The 17,075-nt window shown below is 37.8% G+C and overlaps 1 protein-coding gene across 1 annotated transcript; it reads left to right on the top strand.

Annotated features, from left to right (window-relative positions):
• Positions 1–2,179: 2,179 nt before the first annotated feature.
• Positions 2,180–16,989, top strand: LOC133999051 (NACHT, LRR and PYD domains-containing protein 14-like). The gene is made up of 11 exons (XM_062438174.1): positions 2,180–2,272; positions 2,511–2,790; positions 3,846–5,634; positions 6,722–6,895; positions 7,525–7,698; positions 8,160–8,333; positions 9,047–9,220; positions 11,884–12,057; positions 12,341–12,514; positions 13,933–14,106; positions 15,025–16,989. The coding sequence occupies exons 2-11, from the start codon at positions 2,520–2,522 to the stop codon at positions 15,029–15,031; spliced, it is 3,285 nt and encodes a 1,094-aa protein (XP_062294158.1). The 5' UTR covers positions 2,180–2,272; positions 2,511–2,519; the 3' UTR covers positions 15,032–16,989.
• The last annotated feature ends 86 nt before the right edge of the window (positions 16,990–17,075 follow it).

Raw genomic sequence — 17,075 nt, 5'->3', positions numbered from 1 at the left:
TAATATACAAACAGAAATAGTAAAATAGGGGGCAGGAACCGGAGTGAAGAAATTATCATAACTCGACTCAGGACAGGACACACAGGACTCAAATATTAAATAAAATAGGGAAAATCCTCTGTACTTGTTCACAATGCACACAACCAGAAACAGTTCAACATGTATTGCTGGAGTGTAATAAGTACAGGGAGGAACGACAGAAGTTGAAGTGCTGGAAAAAGAAAAACTGGACTTGACATTAGGGAATCTGTTAGGGAGTATATCACAGAAAGGGTTGGGTGTTTTAAATAAATATTTAAAGGACATGATAGGAAATAGGATATAGGGTGAGGTATTGCTTGTTTGTTTGTAGGTTTTTAAAAAATATATACAGTATATAGCTCTGACTATTACTTGTTTCACACTCCAGTTCAGTAGGTGGCGGTAAATGCACCTAGCTGGTTGCCAACCGCCCAAAAAGTTTATTATTATTAGAAGGAGACGCAAATGTCATTTTACAGTCAGCGGTGCAAAAGGAGGGAAACGGCAACTTTGAGACAGGTGAGTGTTAATATCAGGACTGCAAATAATGATTACTGTCAGTCTGCTGGTTATTTTGTTTCATTGTTTTGTTGATTAAACTGTCTCAAAAGAATATGAAATCACACAGTTTGACGTCTTCAAAAGTAGCTTCCTTGTATTCTTTTCCTGGTTTCTGCGTCCTCACAGCGATGTAAAAAGTCCGTACCATAAAACGAAGGTGTTCAAAACAGGTGAAATTACTATGAATAATGAGGCTGCATTTAAAATATGTTCAGTAAATAAGAGCAACAGCTGCAGATTCATCATAAATTCACAAACAAACACAACATATTACCCAATATGCTTCTATAAGTGAGCACTATACCAGCCACCTTCGAGAAAAGACAGATACAGTTCGCGTCGGGATGGATATGTTTTCGCATCCAGGTTACATTTTATTTAATAACATTTTATCCAAACATATTTATCAGCCCCCCCCCCCCCACAAACGTCTGACTTAATATATTATTAAGCGTATTTTGACAGTATGGTCTGACTCAGATCGTCACTGTTTAAACGTTACTCTTTGTCATAATGTGCAGTGTTGTGGGGGTTGTAATATAGTGGTAAATATGTTTGTAGCCTGGAGGAAAAAGAAACATGTCATGCAGACGTAGGCACTACATATACAGCTTAGTAACAATAACTAAGCTGTATATAAATATTTATTTACCATTTGGGGTTTTCACAGCACACGTCAGACAAGTAGTTTCTTGTTGTTGTTTTCCTGGTTTGTGCGTCCTCACAGTGATGTAACGTGACTCACTGCTGCCTCTAAATAGAGAGAAGTCAAAGTTAAGAAGCACACACATGTTTATCTGAAGTCTGTTTGTTGGATTTAAACCAGAGTCAAAGTTTCTCTTTGTGATGACTAGAAAACACACATGGTTGTAGTTAAAGTCATGTAAACTAATAAGAAGTTACTAAGTTGAGAGGCAGGACTGAGTTTATTATACTGTGTATGTATGTGTGTGTGTGTCTCCAGTGTCACTGGTTTACCTCTCAGACTCCAGAAGATGAAGAAAGTGGAGGAAGAGGAGGATGGAGTCTGTAATATCCAGCTGTGTGTCTATGAAGAGTGACCGGTCTAAAATTGATCCTCCAGCCTTCAGTAATGAACCTGGACCCTCAGACACAAAGTAAGAGACTGTTTCTACTGTAAACTGACCTGAAGATGATTCAGTGAGATGCTTTCATGAAGGTTGTAGTGTAGATATGAAGGAAAGAAATAATGAAGATCCATTCAGCTGTAATCTACAACAGTCTCTCAGAGACAGACACAGACAGACAGAAAGGGAGTGTAGGCATTTTCACAGTTATATCTGATAAATGAAACTTAAATAAAGTGATATTAGTATATTATTACGTTATTGGCTCCAGTTATTACATTTGCAAAGGATTTTTTTTTACGTAATAATGTATTACGTTATTGACCTGGTAAAAAAAAATCCTTTGATTCAGTACTTTTATTACGTTATTGGCAAGTTATTACATTATTGGCTTATTACATAAAAAATGGGCAAATTTATTACGTAATCAGCTGTTATTACACTAACGGCTGTTATTACGTTATTGGCTTCTACACTGTGCTTTGTCCTTTTTGCTTTCACAGAACAAGAAATCACATTTTTAGGTGCTATCAGTTTACCAGCGTTAACAAACCATTCAAAACATGTGAAGACACCAGATTTCACTGAACCACAGCAAACAGGTGAGTTGTGAAAGCAGAAGACTAACTGGAGATTACTTTAACTGTTGTTTAAGGTTTAACTTTAATTCTCAACATTTAAGCAGAAAAATGAGTAGACTTGTGGTGAAACGTTTTTATTGATGATCCTCCTGAGTTTCTCTAACACTTCAATGACTGCAGCCAAACTGGTCTTTTTGTGAAATCAGTCAGATCCAGTAGAAACACAACTCGTCTCTTATCTGTTCTCTGATTTTACCAGAGAGCCAAGATGACTGAGGCGGACCTCCTTAAGCTTCTGGGAGATTTAACAGATGAAGATTTTGAGAAGTTTGTGTGGTACCTGAAGTATGAAAAGGTGGACGACATCCCACCTATCAAAAAGAGCAAGCTGGAGAAAGCAAAGAGGCAGGATGCTGTAGATCTGATGGTGCAGAAATATGAATTTTCTGGAGCTGTGGAGGTAATGAAGATCATTTTAAAGAAGATCAACAGGAATGATCTGGTGAAGGAGTTGTCAAACATCAGCTCAGGAGCAGAAGGTCAGTCACAGGAATAGACAAACATGACATCACATCAAGACAGCAGCTCTGTCACAACAGCCTGTCTTTTTTATTATTTTTATTTTTAATAATTTTATATTAAGATTAAGATTTTTTATTGTGATTTATCAGCACTTATATAAATTGACACAAAATGTATCCTCTGCATCTGATTTGACCCATCCTATACACTAGGAGTAGTGGGCCACTGCAGAGCAGCACTCAGGGTACAGCTCCAGTTCTTTTAGCCAGTGGGGCACTGACAGTAGTATTAACCCTGACATACATGTCTTTGATGGTGGAGGAAACCAGAGCACCCAGCATTGCATTATTGAGAGATTGTGGGTGCAACTGGTTGAAAACATGAATGAACTCTTGTCAGGTAGCAGTGAAATAATTCTGATGGGTGGTCACGACAGAGGTACTGTTATTGATTACTGTTATCAGGGTTGTAGATACTGTAGGGTTGTACAAACTTTGACTTTCACTTTGAATTAAAATTAAATGTATTATTTTATTATTTCCCAGGTAGATTTCTCATGGAGAATGCCAATTTCCCTGCCACACATAATAAAAGACTAGATTAGTAAAAATTGGAGCAGCTGAATGAAAGGGGAGATCATTACATAGAGATTTATTCTTGTATTTAAAGGCCAATTAAAACTTTAACAAACACAAATTATCCTCTAAAAGTCTAAATTAGTTGGTTTCCAGCACTTAACATTTTACTGTTTGTTAAATTCAGACACATTCATGTTGTGACTCAGACACACAGAGCAAAACAGAGCAAAAAGTCAGGACTAACACACGTCTTCTGTCACTAATACTGATAAAATAAGAAAGGCATGCTTTGAGAATAAAGTCAATGTAGAGGAGAAATCTCATCACTGATTTATTATTTGTACACACAGATTTACAGAAACAAGGTGTATGTGTGTGTTGACATGTTCCATGATTACCCACGTAACCTGCTTTCTCTGAGTAAACTGATTACGTAAGTGCATGTAAAACACTCACAGTTGGTTAGATCTATATATTTTTTTTATCTCTTTCAGTAGATGGTGATCTGCAGGAGGGTTTAGGTATTTGTAAGATCAATCTGACGAGGAGGTGTCAAAATGTGACTGAAACAAGTGATGAACCAGGAGGTGAAACCCACTTTAACGATATCTACACTGAGGTCTACATCACAGAGGGAAAGAGTAACGAGGTTAATACTCAACATGAGGTGTGGCAGCTTGAGACAGCTTCCAAGATGAAGACCCTCCATGACACTCCAATCAAATGCCACAGCATCTTTAAAGCCTTACCCAACCAAAAGAAATACATCATCAGAGTCGTTCTGACTAACGGCGTCGCTGGCGTTGGAAAAACCTTCTCAGTGCAGAAGTTCACTCTGGACTGGGCAGTGGGCTCCGAAAACCAACATATCAGTCTGGTGGTTCTGCTTCCGTTCAGAGAGCTGAACTCGATCAAAGATGAGCAGTACAATCTGATCATGCTGATCCAGGAATGCCATCCAACATTACAGCTCACAGCAAAGAAGCTCGCTGTCTGTAAAGTTCTGTTCATCTTTGACGGCCTGGATGAAAGCAGACTTTCACTGGATTTCAACACCAGGGAAGTCGTGACTGATGTCACACAGAAGACATCAGTCAGCGTGTTGTTGACAAACCTCATCAAGGGGAATCTGCTTCCCTTGGCTCTCATCTGGATAACTTCCCGACCTGCAGCAGCCAATCAGATCCCTCCTTCATGTGTGGACAGGGTAACAGAAGTACGAGGCTTCACTGACTCCCAGAAGGAGGAATACTTCAGGAGGAGATTCAGTGATGAAGAGCAGTCGAGCAGAATCATCTCACACATCAAGACATCCAGGAGTCTCCACATCATGTGTCACATCCCAGTCTTCTGCTGGATCACTGCTACAGGTCTGGAGGAAGTATTGACTACAGACCAGAGAGGAGAGCTGCCCAAGTCCCTGACTGACATGTACTCACTCTTCCTGCTGATTCAGACAATGAGGAAGAAGAACAAGCATGATGGGGGACATGAGACGAGTCCAGAGGAGCTGACGGAGGCTGACAAGAAACTTCTTCTGAAGCTGGGGAGGCTGGCGTTTGAACAACTGGAGAAAGGAAACATCATGTTCTACCAAGAAGACCTGAAGCAGTGTGGTCTTGATGTCACAGAGGCTGCAGTGTTATCAGGAGTTTGCACAGAGATCTTCAAAAGAGAGAAACTCAAGAAGAAAACAGTCTACTGCTTTCTTCATCTGAGCATTCAGGAATTTCTGGCTGCAGTCTACATGTACCACTGTTACACCAGCAGGAACACAGAGGTACTGAAGGACTTCCTGGGAGAAGACTACAGGTACTCCTCTCTGGATGACTTCCTGAAGGGAGCCATGGAGAAATCTCTCCAAAGTAAAAATGGCCACCTGGACCTGTTTGTCCGCTTCCTTCATGGCCTCTCTCTGGAGTCCAACCAGAGTGTCTTAGAAGACCTGCTGGATCAGACAGAGAACAGTCCAGAAACCATCCAGAGAGTCACCAACAACCTGAAGGAGATGAACAGTGAGTTTATCTCTCCTGACAGAAGCATCAACATCTTCCACTGTCTGATGGAGATGAACGACCTCTCAGTAAATCAGGAGATCCAAGAGTTCCTGAAGTCAGAGAACAGATCAGAGAAGGAACTCTCTGTGATCCACTGCTCAGCTCTGGCCTACATGCTGCAGATGTCAGAGGAGGTTCTGGATGAGTTGGACCTGGAGAAGTACAACACATCGCGGGAGGGACGACGGAGACTGATCCCAGCTGTGAGGAACTGCAGAAAGGCTCGGTAAGTCCAGATGTGATTAACATTATAAATCAGTGTAGATTAGTAGTTTAATTCTTTAAATATAAATAATATATTGGGTCATATATTGAGAATGTCGAATTTCTTTAAATTAGATTAAACAGTATGGTCTAGGCCTGCTCTATGTGAAAAGTACATCGAGGTAACTTTTGTTATGATTTGGTGCTGAATAAATAAAACTGATTTATAACATTTTTATTATTGTTAATATAGTATTCTTCTTGTTTAAAGTTACAGATCTTCTTAAACTGTTTCAAATGTTTAGTGTAAATAATGTTGAGTTTTCAGTTGGTTGTGTGTATAGCTATAGTTCTTCTATTTATTTGTAGATGATGTTTGTGTCTTGAATCTGTTTTTTCAGAATCTCAGAAAAGAAAGTTGAAAACTAAACGTCATGCAGTCAACTGTCATGCACATCTAAATATACGGGTCTAATCTTGTCAAACCATTTCTGGTGTGTTTTTCATCAGTCAGTAAATGTAGCTGCTTATGGATGTGAACCTGACAGCAGCAGGTAGCAAAGAGAGATGATCTTTATCAACTGGAACTGTTCACTGAGCTGAACTGAGTAAAAATATCCTCCAGTCACATTAAAAATAGTGGACCGTAAAACTGGTTTTCTAATCAAGATGTCCTCATGTTAACTTTGTGGAGACAGACATGGGATCAGATCACACAGACACACTGTGCACATTATGGAAGCCTCAATGTAACTCCATTTTCTCTCCTTCATCTGCAAGATTAAAGCAAAACAAAGATTAAAAGTCTGCAGGTCTGAAAAAGAGTGATGATAATTATTATTTCATTTAAACACACTGAGATACAATTAGCTGAACTGGGAGTGTTCTGGTAGCTTACTGGTTAAGAAACATATCTTATAACTACAATGTCAGTGGTTCAGTTCCAGCAGTGGAGCTTGGCTGCATGTTATTCTCTGTCTTTCTCTTATTGTTTCCTGTTTATCTCTCAGCTGTTGCTATTCATTAAAGGATTTTAATCAAATGCATGAAGTAAATATAAAGTGTCCTCTTTCATGATAACATATGTTGTAATATATGTGTCATTACAGACTTTCTCGCTGTTATCTCTCAAAGACTCACTATGAAGTTGTGGCCTCAGCTCTGAAGGCCAACCCCTCCCATCTGACAGATCTGGACCTGAGCTACAACATCCTGAATGATTCCGCAGTGAAGCTTCTGTGTGCTGGACTGGAGAGTCCAAACTGTAAACTGGAGACTCTGAGGTCAGTTTACTGACTGTAGCTTTGCTAGATTTGTTTCTATATATTCAATTTAAAATCCTTCACTGAAGTTTCAGATGTTTGGTTAATCGATTTACAGGATTTGCTTTTAGTTCAAATCTGTAGAATTACATTTTTCAGAAATGTAAAATACATAGTCTTGTTCTGTGTAAAAATGACTTCTAGAGTTTAAACTAATATGAGGCTTCAGCAGTCTGAGTTATCAAGTATGTTTGTATTTCTTCATTGTTTCCTTGCTGAGCTGCAGTGGAGGGATCCAAACTCAAAGAGGGAATTTTTTACTAAATATTTTGAAACTTTGAGTCAGATAAATCAAGTGTGAGTCTACCAGACTGTCAAAGCCTCATATTAGCTTAAGCTGAATGAAGTCATTTCCTACAGTGTAGCTGTGTTAGGAAGAGACCAATTCATAGTCAGTATGGACAGGAGGAATGATTACTGCCAACAATAACATGTTTTAATTACACACACCTACTAAACTACCAAATACAGGAAGAAGAGCTGATATAATAGATTCAGACATAGTGATGTTGATCTACACATTTAAAACCTGAACACATCTGATTGGATTATAAATAGATTTTAATCTACATCATTTATTCTTTATTCAGATTGTGTGGCTGCAGTTTGAAAAAGATCAGCTGTGCTCCTCTGGCCTCAGCTCTGAAGTCCAACCCCTCCCATCTGAGAGAGCTGGATCTGAGTAACAACAACCTGAAAGATTCAGACGTGAAGCTGCTGTCTGATCTTAAGGAGAATCCAGACTGCATACTGGAGACTCTGATGTAAGTTCACTGACTGTCTGTTACTATTGTTGATCTTAATGTTTAACAACTGAACCTAATTTATGTACATACATAACGTATCCATTAAGTTAGTTTTCTTTTGTCAATATTTATGTATTTTTTTACTGTACAGATTATTCCATAGTTATAAACAGTGTGTAAACTATATAATGTCTTTCAGAAGGACAGAACACACACACACACACACACACACACATACACAGATTGACTCATTGTTGACATGAATATGTGTCTGAACGTTGTGGTGACATTTGGATGATGTCTGTAGAAGGCTGACATTATGATGATCGACAATAACACAATGAAAAAGTCACTCTGCTCATTTTAGAGAAAAGCTCATTCATGAGGGGATAATAATGTTGAACTACACATTTAAAACCTGAACACATCTGATTGGACTATGAATGGATTTTAATCTACATCATTCATTCTTTATTTAGATTGGAGGACTGCAGTTCATCAGAGACCAGCTGTGCTCCTCTGGTCTCAGCTCTGAAGTCCAACCCCTCCCATCTAAGAGATCTGGATCTGAGATACAACACGCTGCAGGATTCAGACGTGGAGCTACTGTGTCATTTTCTGAAGAGTCCAGACTGTATACTGGAGAGTCTGAGGTCAGTTCACTGACTGTCTGTTACTATTGTTGATCTTAATGTTTAACAACTGAACATAATTTATATACATACATAACGTACATCCATGTAATGAATCTTTTCTATATTTTCAGTTTTTACAGTTTAGTGTGTAGTTATAAAAGATTACTGATTTTTAAAGAAACTATAACATTTTCACTCTTAGTTGTTAAAGAAAATTCATGTTTATAAATTTGGTAAAGAGTCACATCTGTATACAGAAGATCCTCTCAACTAATATCTGTTTGAAACTTTACTTGAAAGAGAAATATTTCTTTATTATATTCTTTATTGTGTTTTAATGAATAATGTCTGATCATTGATATTGATCCTTCAGAACACAAACATACAAAATTATAAACCTTCTCTACTCTTTCAACACACACACACACACACACACACACACACACACACACATACACACACACAGAGATCAATACAGGTATTTAAAATATTTTTATGACTCAGTGTTGACATGAATATGTGTCTGGACATTGTGGTGACATGTGGATGATGTCAGTTGAAAGCTGACATTATGATGATCAACAATAACACAATGACAAAGTCACTCTGCTCATTTTAGAGAAAAGCTCATTGATGAGGACATAGTAATGTTGAACTACACATTTAAAACCTGAACACATCTGATTGAATTATAAATGGATTTTAATCTACATCATTTATCCTTTATTCAGATTGTATCGGTGCGGTTTGTCAGAGACCAGCTGTGCTTCTCTGGTCTCAGCTCTGAAGTCCAACTCCTCCCATCTGAGAGAGCTGGATCTGGGTCACAACAAGCTGCAGGATTCAGACGTGCAGCTGCTGTCTGATCTTCTGAAGAGCCCAGACTGTAGACTGGAGAGACTGAGGTCAATTTACTAACTGTCTGTTACTATACAATATACTATTAATCTCAATGTTTAACAACTGAACGTAGTTTATGTACATACATAACTTACATCCATTAAGTTAATTTTTCTATATTTTCAGTATTTTACTGAACAGATTAGTTATAAGAGATGACTGATTTTTAAAGAAACTGTAGAAAACATTGACTGTTAGTTGTTAAAGTAAATTAATGATTATGATTTTGGTCGCCTAAAGGTTAGAGAAGCGAGCTTATGACCGGAGGGTTTGCGGTTAAATTCCCCTTGCCGGCAAGATGAATCTGGTTTGGGAAAGTGAAGAAGGAACACTTGCCCCTCCCCCATTACCATCACTTGACCTCGAGCAAGACACTAAAAACCCCACCTGCTCCAGTGGAGCTGCTCAGTGGCCGACAGGTCAGACTGTGGTTGTGCTGGACAGCTTCCAGGTGTGAATGTGTGTAACTGTTTGAATGTGATAAGGGCGTTCCTGGAAAAGAGAGCATTGCTCTCAGTGAATTTCCCCTGAATAAATAAAGGTTTAAAAAAAAGCAGAATTTAGAAATCCAGGATAACTTGAAAACGTGAGGCTTGACCTGGTCTCATCAGTTCATCCTGGCTTAATCTGTTGCTCATTTGCCAGGATGAGGATATGCGCCTAGGGCAAGCCAGGTTTAAGTAATTCAAATAAATGCACATTCACAGCTTTCCTAAACAGATCATCCAATCGATCACAGATTTACTGATGCTGAAATGGAAAAAACATGTGCCGCAAACTTCTCACCCATGGCCGTAGCTACCATTGAGGACACCGAGGTCATGTCCTCGGTATTTTTTTCTTGAAGTTTTGTTTAATTGTGAAGTGAAAATAGCCGACGAGACAATTATCCTTGCATCAACGGACCGTCATGTGACACGTACTTGAAGATTCCCCTGCCATGTCAAAACGAAAGTATCCGGCTATAGCCAGCGGTGGAGTGAAGCCTTGAAATCGCCAGAAATATGTTGTCTATATTTGTGAATTGGACTTGACCCGATTTTGCAAACTGTTCATTCATTGGATGAGCCCTTTTCTCCCTTTCCCAGCAGGCCGTGCTTCATTCCACATTTTAAGAACAAACAAAGAAAATAATATATTGCAGTTATAATTTTTAAATATACAACCATGGAAGTTATAGAACACTGAAATAGGAGTTGATTTAAGTTGCACAATTGGAAATGATAAGAAAGAACTGGACCACAAGAATGACCATGGTTGTGAAATGCACAGCAAGAAAGCAGTATAAATACATCATGGATTAAACCCAACAGTCATATAAATTGTAGTCTCATTTTGACCTCGGTATTTGAAAAATCCTGGCTACGGCCTTGTTCTCACCAAGTGAGCAACAGCTTCTAATGGAAACTTATGAGGAGGTGAAACATATATGTTAAAAGGGAAATACGTCTGCTGTGATTAAACACAGAAAAAATGTGGCAGACAAAATCGGAGTGACAAAATGTCCAAATGTAAGTGTTGTAAGTAGTCCAAATATACACTTACTAACCAGAGCTGCACATAAACCGTCATAATTACAATTCAATGAGTTACTTGCCATTTTCACAATGAACAGTTGTACACTTTGCCTTGAAAGTAAGCAGTGGAAGTTAATGTTACCCAGGAAATTTACCATAAACACTAATTACAAAGACTCATCAACAATGCAAGAATATGTACTATAACCATAGGCACAAATCTCTCTCTCTCTTTGTCTTTCTCTCTCTCGCTCTCTCTTTCTCTCTCCCTCTGTGTATAAATTACTTAGAGGGCGTGGTCAGGGAAGGTGTTGAAGATGTGCGCCAGTGATTTCAATATCAAAGCTGATAGAGCTGCAAACAGTGCCTTTATTCAGATTTTCAGCATCTCTAACTGAATATAAGAACATGCTTCTTGTGAAGAAACACAGAGAAAACAAATCATCTGTGGGAAGGTGAGGTCTCTGCGCTGCACGTTCTGAATTTTGGGACCCAACAGTCTGCACGGAAAGCTCTTCTCAGTATTTGTGCTTCTTCATCTAACATGCAAACATCTAACATCCAAACAAGGGCATGCCGTTGTGAAGAAAGAAAAGCATGATGGGAATACATGTATTACACTCACTGACATCATTAAATCCACCTTTGCTTCATCAGCCGTTTCTAATCATCTCAATTACTGCAGTAATATGTGTATTCATCAAACCTCTGACAGCAGCATGAACTGCAGTCTTCATAAAAATGACATGACAGTAAGTCTAACTAATAATTACTGACATGTATGATTATAAAAATTATAATCTTTAGCTACAATTACAATAATTGAATGACAATGTATCTGAGGTCATTTAAATTCAGCCAGTATAACTGGAAAATCCCGGCTTAATTCGCTATATAGGTGTTTAAAGTATATTTTATGACTCAGTGTTGACATGAATATGTGTCTGGATGTTGTGGTGACATTTGGATGATGTCTGTAGAAAGCTGACATTAATGATGATCCACAATAACATAATGAGAAAGTCACTCTGCTCATTTGAGAGAAAAGCTCATTGATGAGGACATAGTATTGTTGAACTACACATTTAAAACCTGAACACATCTGATTAGATTAAATGGATTTTGATCTACATAATTTATTCTTTATTCAGATTGAGGAGATGCAGTCTGTCAGAGACCAGCTGTGCTTCTCTGGTCTCAGCTCTGAAGTCCAACTCCTCCCATCTGAGAGAGCTGGATCTGAGCTACAACAAGCTGCAGGACTCAGATTTGGATCTGCTGTCTGATCTTTTGAAAAGTCCAGACTGTAGACTGAAAACTCTGCTGTAAGTTCACTGACTGTCTGTTACTATTGTTGATCTTAATGTTTAACAACTGAACCTAATTTATGTACATACATAACTACATCCATGAAGTTAATTTTGTGGTGACATTTGGATGATGTCTGTAGAAAGCTGACATTAATGATGATCCACAATGACAAAGTCACTCTGCTCATTTTAGAGAAAAGCTCATTGAGGACATAGTAATGTTGAACTACACATTTAAAACCTGAACACATCTGATTGGATTATAAATGGATTTTAATCTACACCATCTTTTTTTCAGATTGTATGACTGCAGTTTGTCAGAGACCAGCTTTGCTTCTCTGGTCTCAGCTCTGAAGGACAACCCCTCCCATCTGAGATGGCTGACTCTGAGCTACAACAAGCTGCAGGATTCAGACGTAGAGCTTCTGTGTGATTTTCTGAAGAGTCTAGACTGTAGACTGGAGACTCTGAGGTCCGACACCATTTTTTACTTCTGTGTTGACACACATTAATATGATGTGACAGTTGTGGTGACACTAACCTGCAGACATAAAGCTGATCGACACTGAATATCTTAATGGGAAAATCTACTTTCTACAGATGTCCCACTTAATTGCAATTCTTATTTGAATGATCAGATTCAGAGATGGATCTTTGCATTATGCCTTTACTCAGTAAACAAGTGTACATGTGCACTCACACCATTCATGTTTTTGTAAGTGTGCATAATGATGAAGCCCTGAAGTGATCAGTGGTGGGTAGAGTACTGAAAATCAATACTAAAGTACAAGTACTCCCATTAAAAATGACTCAAGTAAAAGTAAAAAAAGTACCTGGTTAATAAATTACAACATTTTGATATATTGTAGCTGTGGGGGCCAGTGTAAAATAATGAAAAAACAGCACTTGTTAAATTAATGAAGTAGAGCAGGTAGGCTAATCAAACAAATAAAGATGTATAGAAGCCTATACAACTGAGTTATAACAGTCTCCCACCCTCTCTCCCTCCCAACCTCACTTTTCCATTCCCCTATCTGTCCCAGAGCAGACAAATTTAATGTTGACCTTAATGTTGAATTTGGCATTACAGGTTAACTGCTTTCTAATGTACTCCGGTTTAAAAGCCCAACAGACTACTAGCTACAAGATAAGTTAATGTCATTATCATAACATTAAAGATTAAGGTTACACATGAAAAATCTCATTGTGATAAAAAGACATGGGGCTTATTTTTCTTCCAGGTAGCTGGTATTATAGTAATTATTGTAGCCTAAAGGCAATGCAGAAGGGCTACCGTAATTACTGCAGTAACAGGGCTTGACCGCAGTCTACACTCAGTCCCCACATTTACAGCAGACTAGTTGTAATAAAGCTATAAATGGTAAATGTAGCAAAGTAAAAAGTAGATTATTGGCTCAAAAGTATACTGCTCAGTAGAGTAGAAGTAACGTTTAAAAAAAGGAACATGAAAAGTATTAATTCCTTTAAAAAAAATACATTATTACTCATATTATTTGTAACATGTTACTATCCCCCCCTGCAAGTGATGTAGCTCTATTATTCTTGCTCATCTGTTTTGCACTTGTAGGCCTAAAAGTATATGTGTCATATTTTTTAGTATTTTTACATTTTTACTTGTTTGTATAGATGGGGTAATTGGTGGATCTGCATAGTTATGGAGGTCACTGATATTAATAAGAGCTTTTTTTCACTGTTTGTATTTGACAGTTTTTAACCTGCATCCTGTTCATGGAGTTTCCATTTTCTAAACTTCTACTTTCTAAACTTCTTCAGCTCTGAACAGATTATGAAACGTTGAAACAACATGAAACATTGAATGATTTCAATCAATGAACTTTGTCTTTTAAAGTGACTTTATTCTTTATTCAGATTGGTTGGCTGCAGTTTGTCAAAGACCAGCTGTGCTTCTCTGGCTGCAGCTCTGAAGTCCAACCCCTCCCATCTGAGAGAGCTGGAGCTGAGTGGAAACAACCTGAAGGATTCAGACGTGAAGCTTCTGTCTGATCTTAAGAAGAGTCCACGCTTCAGACTGGAGTTTCTGAGGTCAGTAGAGAGTTGGAGTCAGTCTGTGCTGGTTTCAGCAGTTTTGTATTAAACAGTCAGAATGAAAGCAAAGATCCAGTATTTCCTGGTGAAGCTCCAACCTTCTCAGTGCTGCTTTCCTCAGTGAAGCTGTGAGAAGAGAATGGTGACAGGCTTCAGGATTGGACAGAAAGACAGAGAGAGAGAGAGAACAGTCAGCCAATCAGATCAGCCAGAAGCTTGTTGTGATCATGTGTTTGAGTTGATGTGAAGATGACTGTTGTTGTTGTGTTGATGTTTGCAGGAAATAAAGCTGGATTACAGCTGACAGCCTTACAAGATGTATAGAGACAATGGTCCTCATCATCAAACTGTCACACCATCAAATCTGATCTACATCACTTTACAAATGTTGATATGATTCATATTGTTGAAACGTAGAGATTCAACATGTTCTTGGTTTGTAGAAACAAACAATTGTGGTGACCAGGCTGCATGTGATGATTTAACAGCAGGAAACATCTTCATATCCCACAGAGACTCTGTAGCTTTAAACTTTGATAAGAGTTGACATGTATCAGCAGTAAATCCATCAGTAAACTGATGAGTGAATGTCTGTTTCTGCAGTAATGGTGGAGTTCATGACTCTCAGCACTTTATTTCCTCTGTGTAATCGAGTAAAATCTGCAGAGGAAACACACTTGATAGTAAAAGTGTGTGCAGGTGTGAGCTTGGAGCTCAGTGTGTTCACTCCAGCACATTAACATGAGAGCTGAAAGGAAGCAAGCTGCGCTAGACAACTGTTCCACTTCTGGTCTGAACAGGACTGAAGTCCCTGCTGCTCTTTATACTGGATGTGCTGCATCACTGACTGACAGCTGATGAAGCGAGTCTCACTAAACACTCATTTATCTCCTCTGTTCTTTCTTCTCTCATCAGCTGGTGATGATCTCTGTCAGAGTGTGAGTGAACATCCAGGAGTGTTGAGAATGGATCAGCTGGATCCTGATGATCCATCTGGAGTCTGGTTTTGGATTTTGTCGTCTTCACTTAAGTCTCTAAACTGACTACAAACTGAACAGTTATCTCTGGATTTTGCTAAAGTCAGCACTTTATAGATTTATTATACATGAGCTGTTTGATGTAGATAAAGATGAGCCTGGGCCCATATTTATCAAGCGTCTCAAAATCATACTGAATCACAGTCTCAGCTGGAAATATTAAACAGCTGTAATTTGGTATATTATGTGTATAATCAGGTAACCAGGCAGGTAATTTACCAAGGTTATGGAACAAAACTATGAAGCCGAAATTCATTATAAGATATTTGCAAAGTGTAAAGAAAACAGTCACACACCTTCTGATTAGGGTTGCGAAATTACGGGAATTTTCAAAGTTGGAAACGGGAATATATGGGAATTAACGAAAAATAAAGTGGAAATTTATAAAATTGCATGTTAAATGTAGTCAGAAAAAAATCTTGTAGCATAATCTTGGTTAAAACAAGCAGATTTAATGCAAATACAGCTGAATATCTCCCTTATTCCTCAATCACATACACACGATTTCTAGAACCCTGGACTATTGAAACCACATGAACTCAAGTTTTGGGGGAATATGATCATTTTACTCAACATTCATGTTTTGTTGTTCAATGAAATAATTGAACAACACAAATCACAAATAAATCAAATGTCATTTTAAATTAAAACATTTCAGAATCACATCTTTAGATTAGGGTGAAATATTTCTTCATTATGAGAATTAGTTTAGATTTAATAAATACCACCTTACTTTTTGTGAAGTAATTTAACTCTTGCTGCTTCAAACGGTTTTATAGCTTCAATAAACTGACTGTTTTTGACAGAAAACGCCAGGATCAGCCAATAGAAATGATCAAACTGTACATGTGACTCACTAAGTCAACTGGGATGTTTTACTTCAGGAAAGTGTAAAAACCACAGAGAAAATGAAAATATACTTCATTACAAGTAAAAGCCCTGCATTTAAAACCCTTACTGAAGTAGAAGTTCAGAGGTATTAGCAGCAAAATGTAAGTATCAGAAGTTAAAGTTCTCCTATTTAGAGGTATGTTTACATGCTGTTTAATGAGACTTTACCCTGATGAATGTTGGTTTAGTGGCTCGTTCAACAAGCTAAGGTGCAGGACAGGATGTGTTCATGTTTGTGAGTTAAATAAGGAGGAGACTTTAGCAGGAAAGTTAATGTTGGTTGTTATTCAGAGTCTGTGGCTCTTGTGTTGAGTATCAGGCTGCAATCAGGCTCAGTGTGACCGTCTGCTCTGCTGATCACATCATATAAACCAGTAAATGTTCACTTTTTCTAGCAGATACATGCTATAATATCTTTAGGCACTGAGTGGAACTTTTTGTTTTAACATATGAAAACTTCTTGTTATAACAACTGATCATGTTGTAACAAGAAAGTTTTTTTTAATGATGATTTCACTGTGAAATATCAAAGGTTTGGTGAAATAATATAAAGATTACAAGAGTTTATTGTAAAAACACATTTTTATATCTTGTAATATTGATAAAACTTCAGGATAACATGAAAAAGATCCATGTATCAGGCCTGTTTAAAGCTTGTTGATATGCTTTAATTTAATCTACATCTTTAGTTACTTGTAATGGAGAATATTTATATATTTATATCACAGTATTGTTTCTCTTACTTCAGTAAAGTGTCTCAGCACTGATCAACACACTGTAATGTTTTATTTGTCTCAAACTGGAGATGCTTCCCTCTCTACCTCCTAACTGTCGTCTTTTTATCTACGTATAAACACCAAAACACGTCTGATTCTACTTTAAAAATACTTTAACAATTGTAACTTCTTGTGAGTTGGAAACCACTGGTCTAATCTGTAACAGCATTTTTATAAAAATGCCAATAATTACATCCATGAGATAAATGGAGTAGAAGTACAATAAAAAGGAAATACTTAAAGTACCTTAAAGTGGTTATTA

Source organism: Scomber scombrus, chromosome 18, assembly GCF_963691925.1.
Source record: "Scomber scombrus chromosome 18, fScoSco1.1, whole genome shotgun sequence".
NCBI lineage: Eukaryota > Metazoa > Chordata > Actinopteri > Scombriformes > Scombridae > Scomber > Scomber scombrus.
Note: the sequence above shows the minus strand (reverse complement) of the source record. Positions and strands in the feature narration are given on the sequence as shown.

Bases quoted from the DNA above. Each gene is read 5' to 3' on its own strand.
- LOC133999051 (XM_062438174.1), top strand. From the start codon at position 2,520: ATGACTGAGGCGGACCTCCTTAAGCTTCTGGGAGATTTAACAGATGAA. The intron at 7,699-8,159 runs GTAAGTTCACTG...TTCTTTATTTAG, and splicing joins TGCATACTGGAGACTCTGAT to ATTGGAGGACTGCAGTTCAT. The intron at 8,334-9,046 runs GTCAGTTCACTG...TCCTTTATTCAG, and splicing joins TGTATACTGGAGAGTCTGAG to ATTGTATCGGTGCGGTTTGT.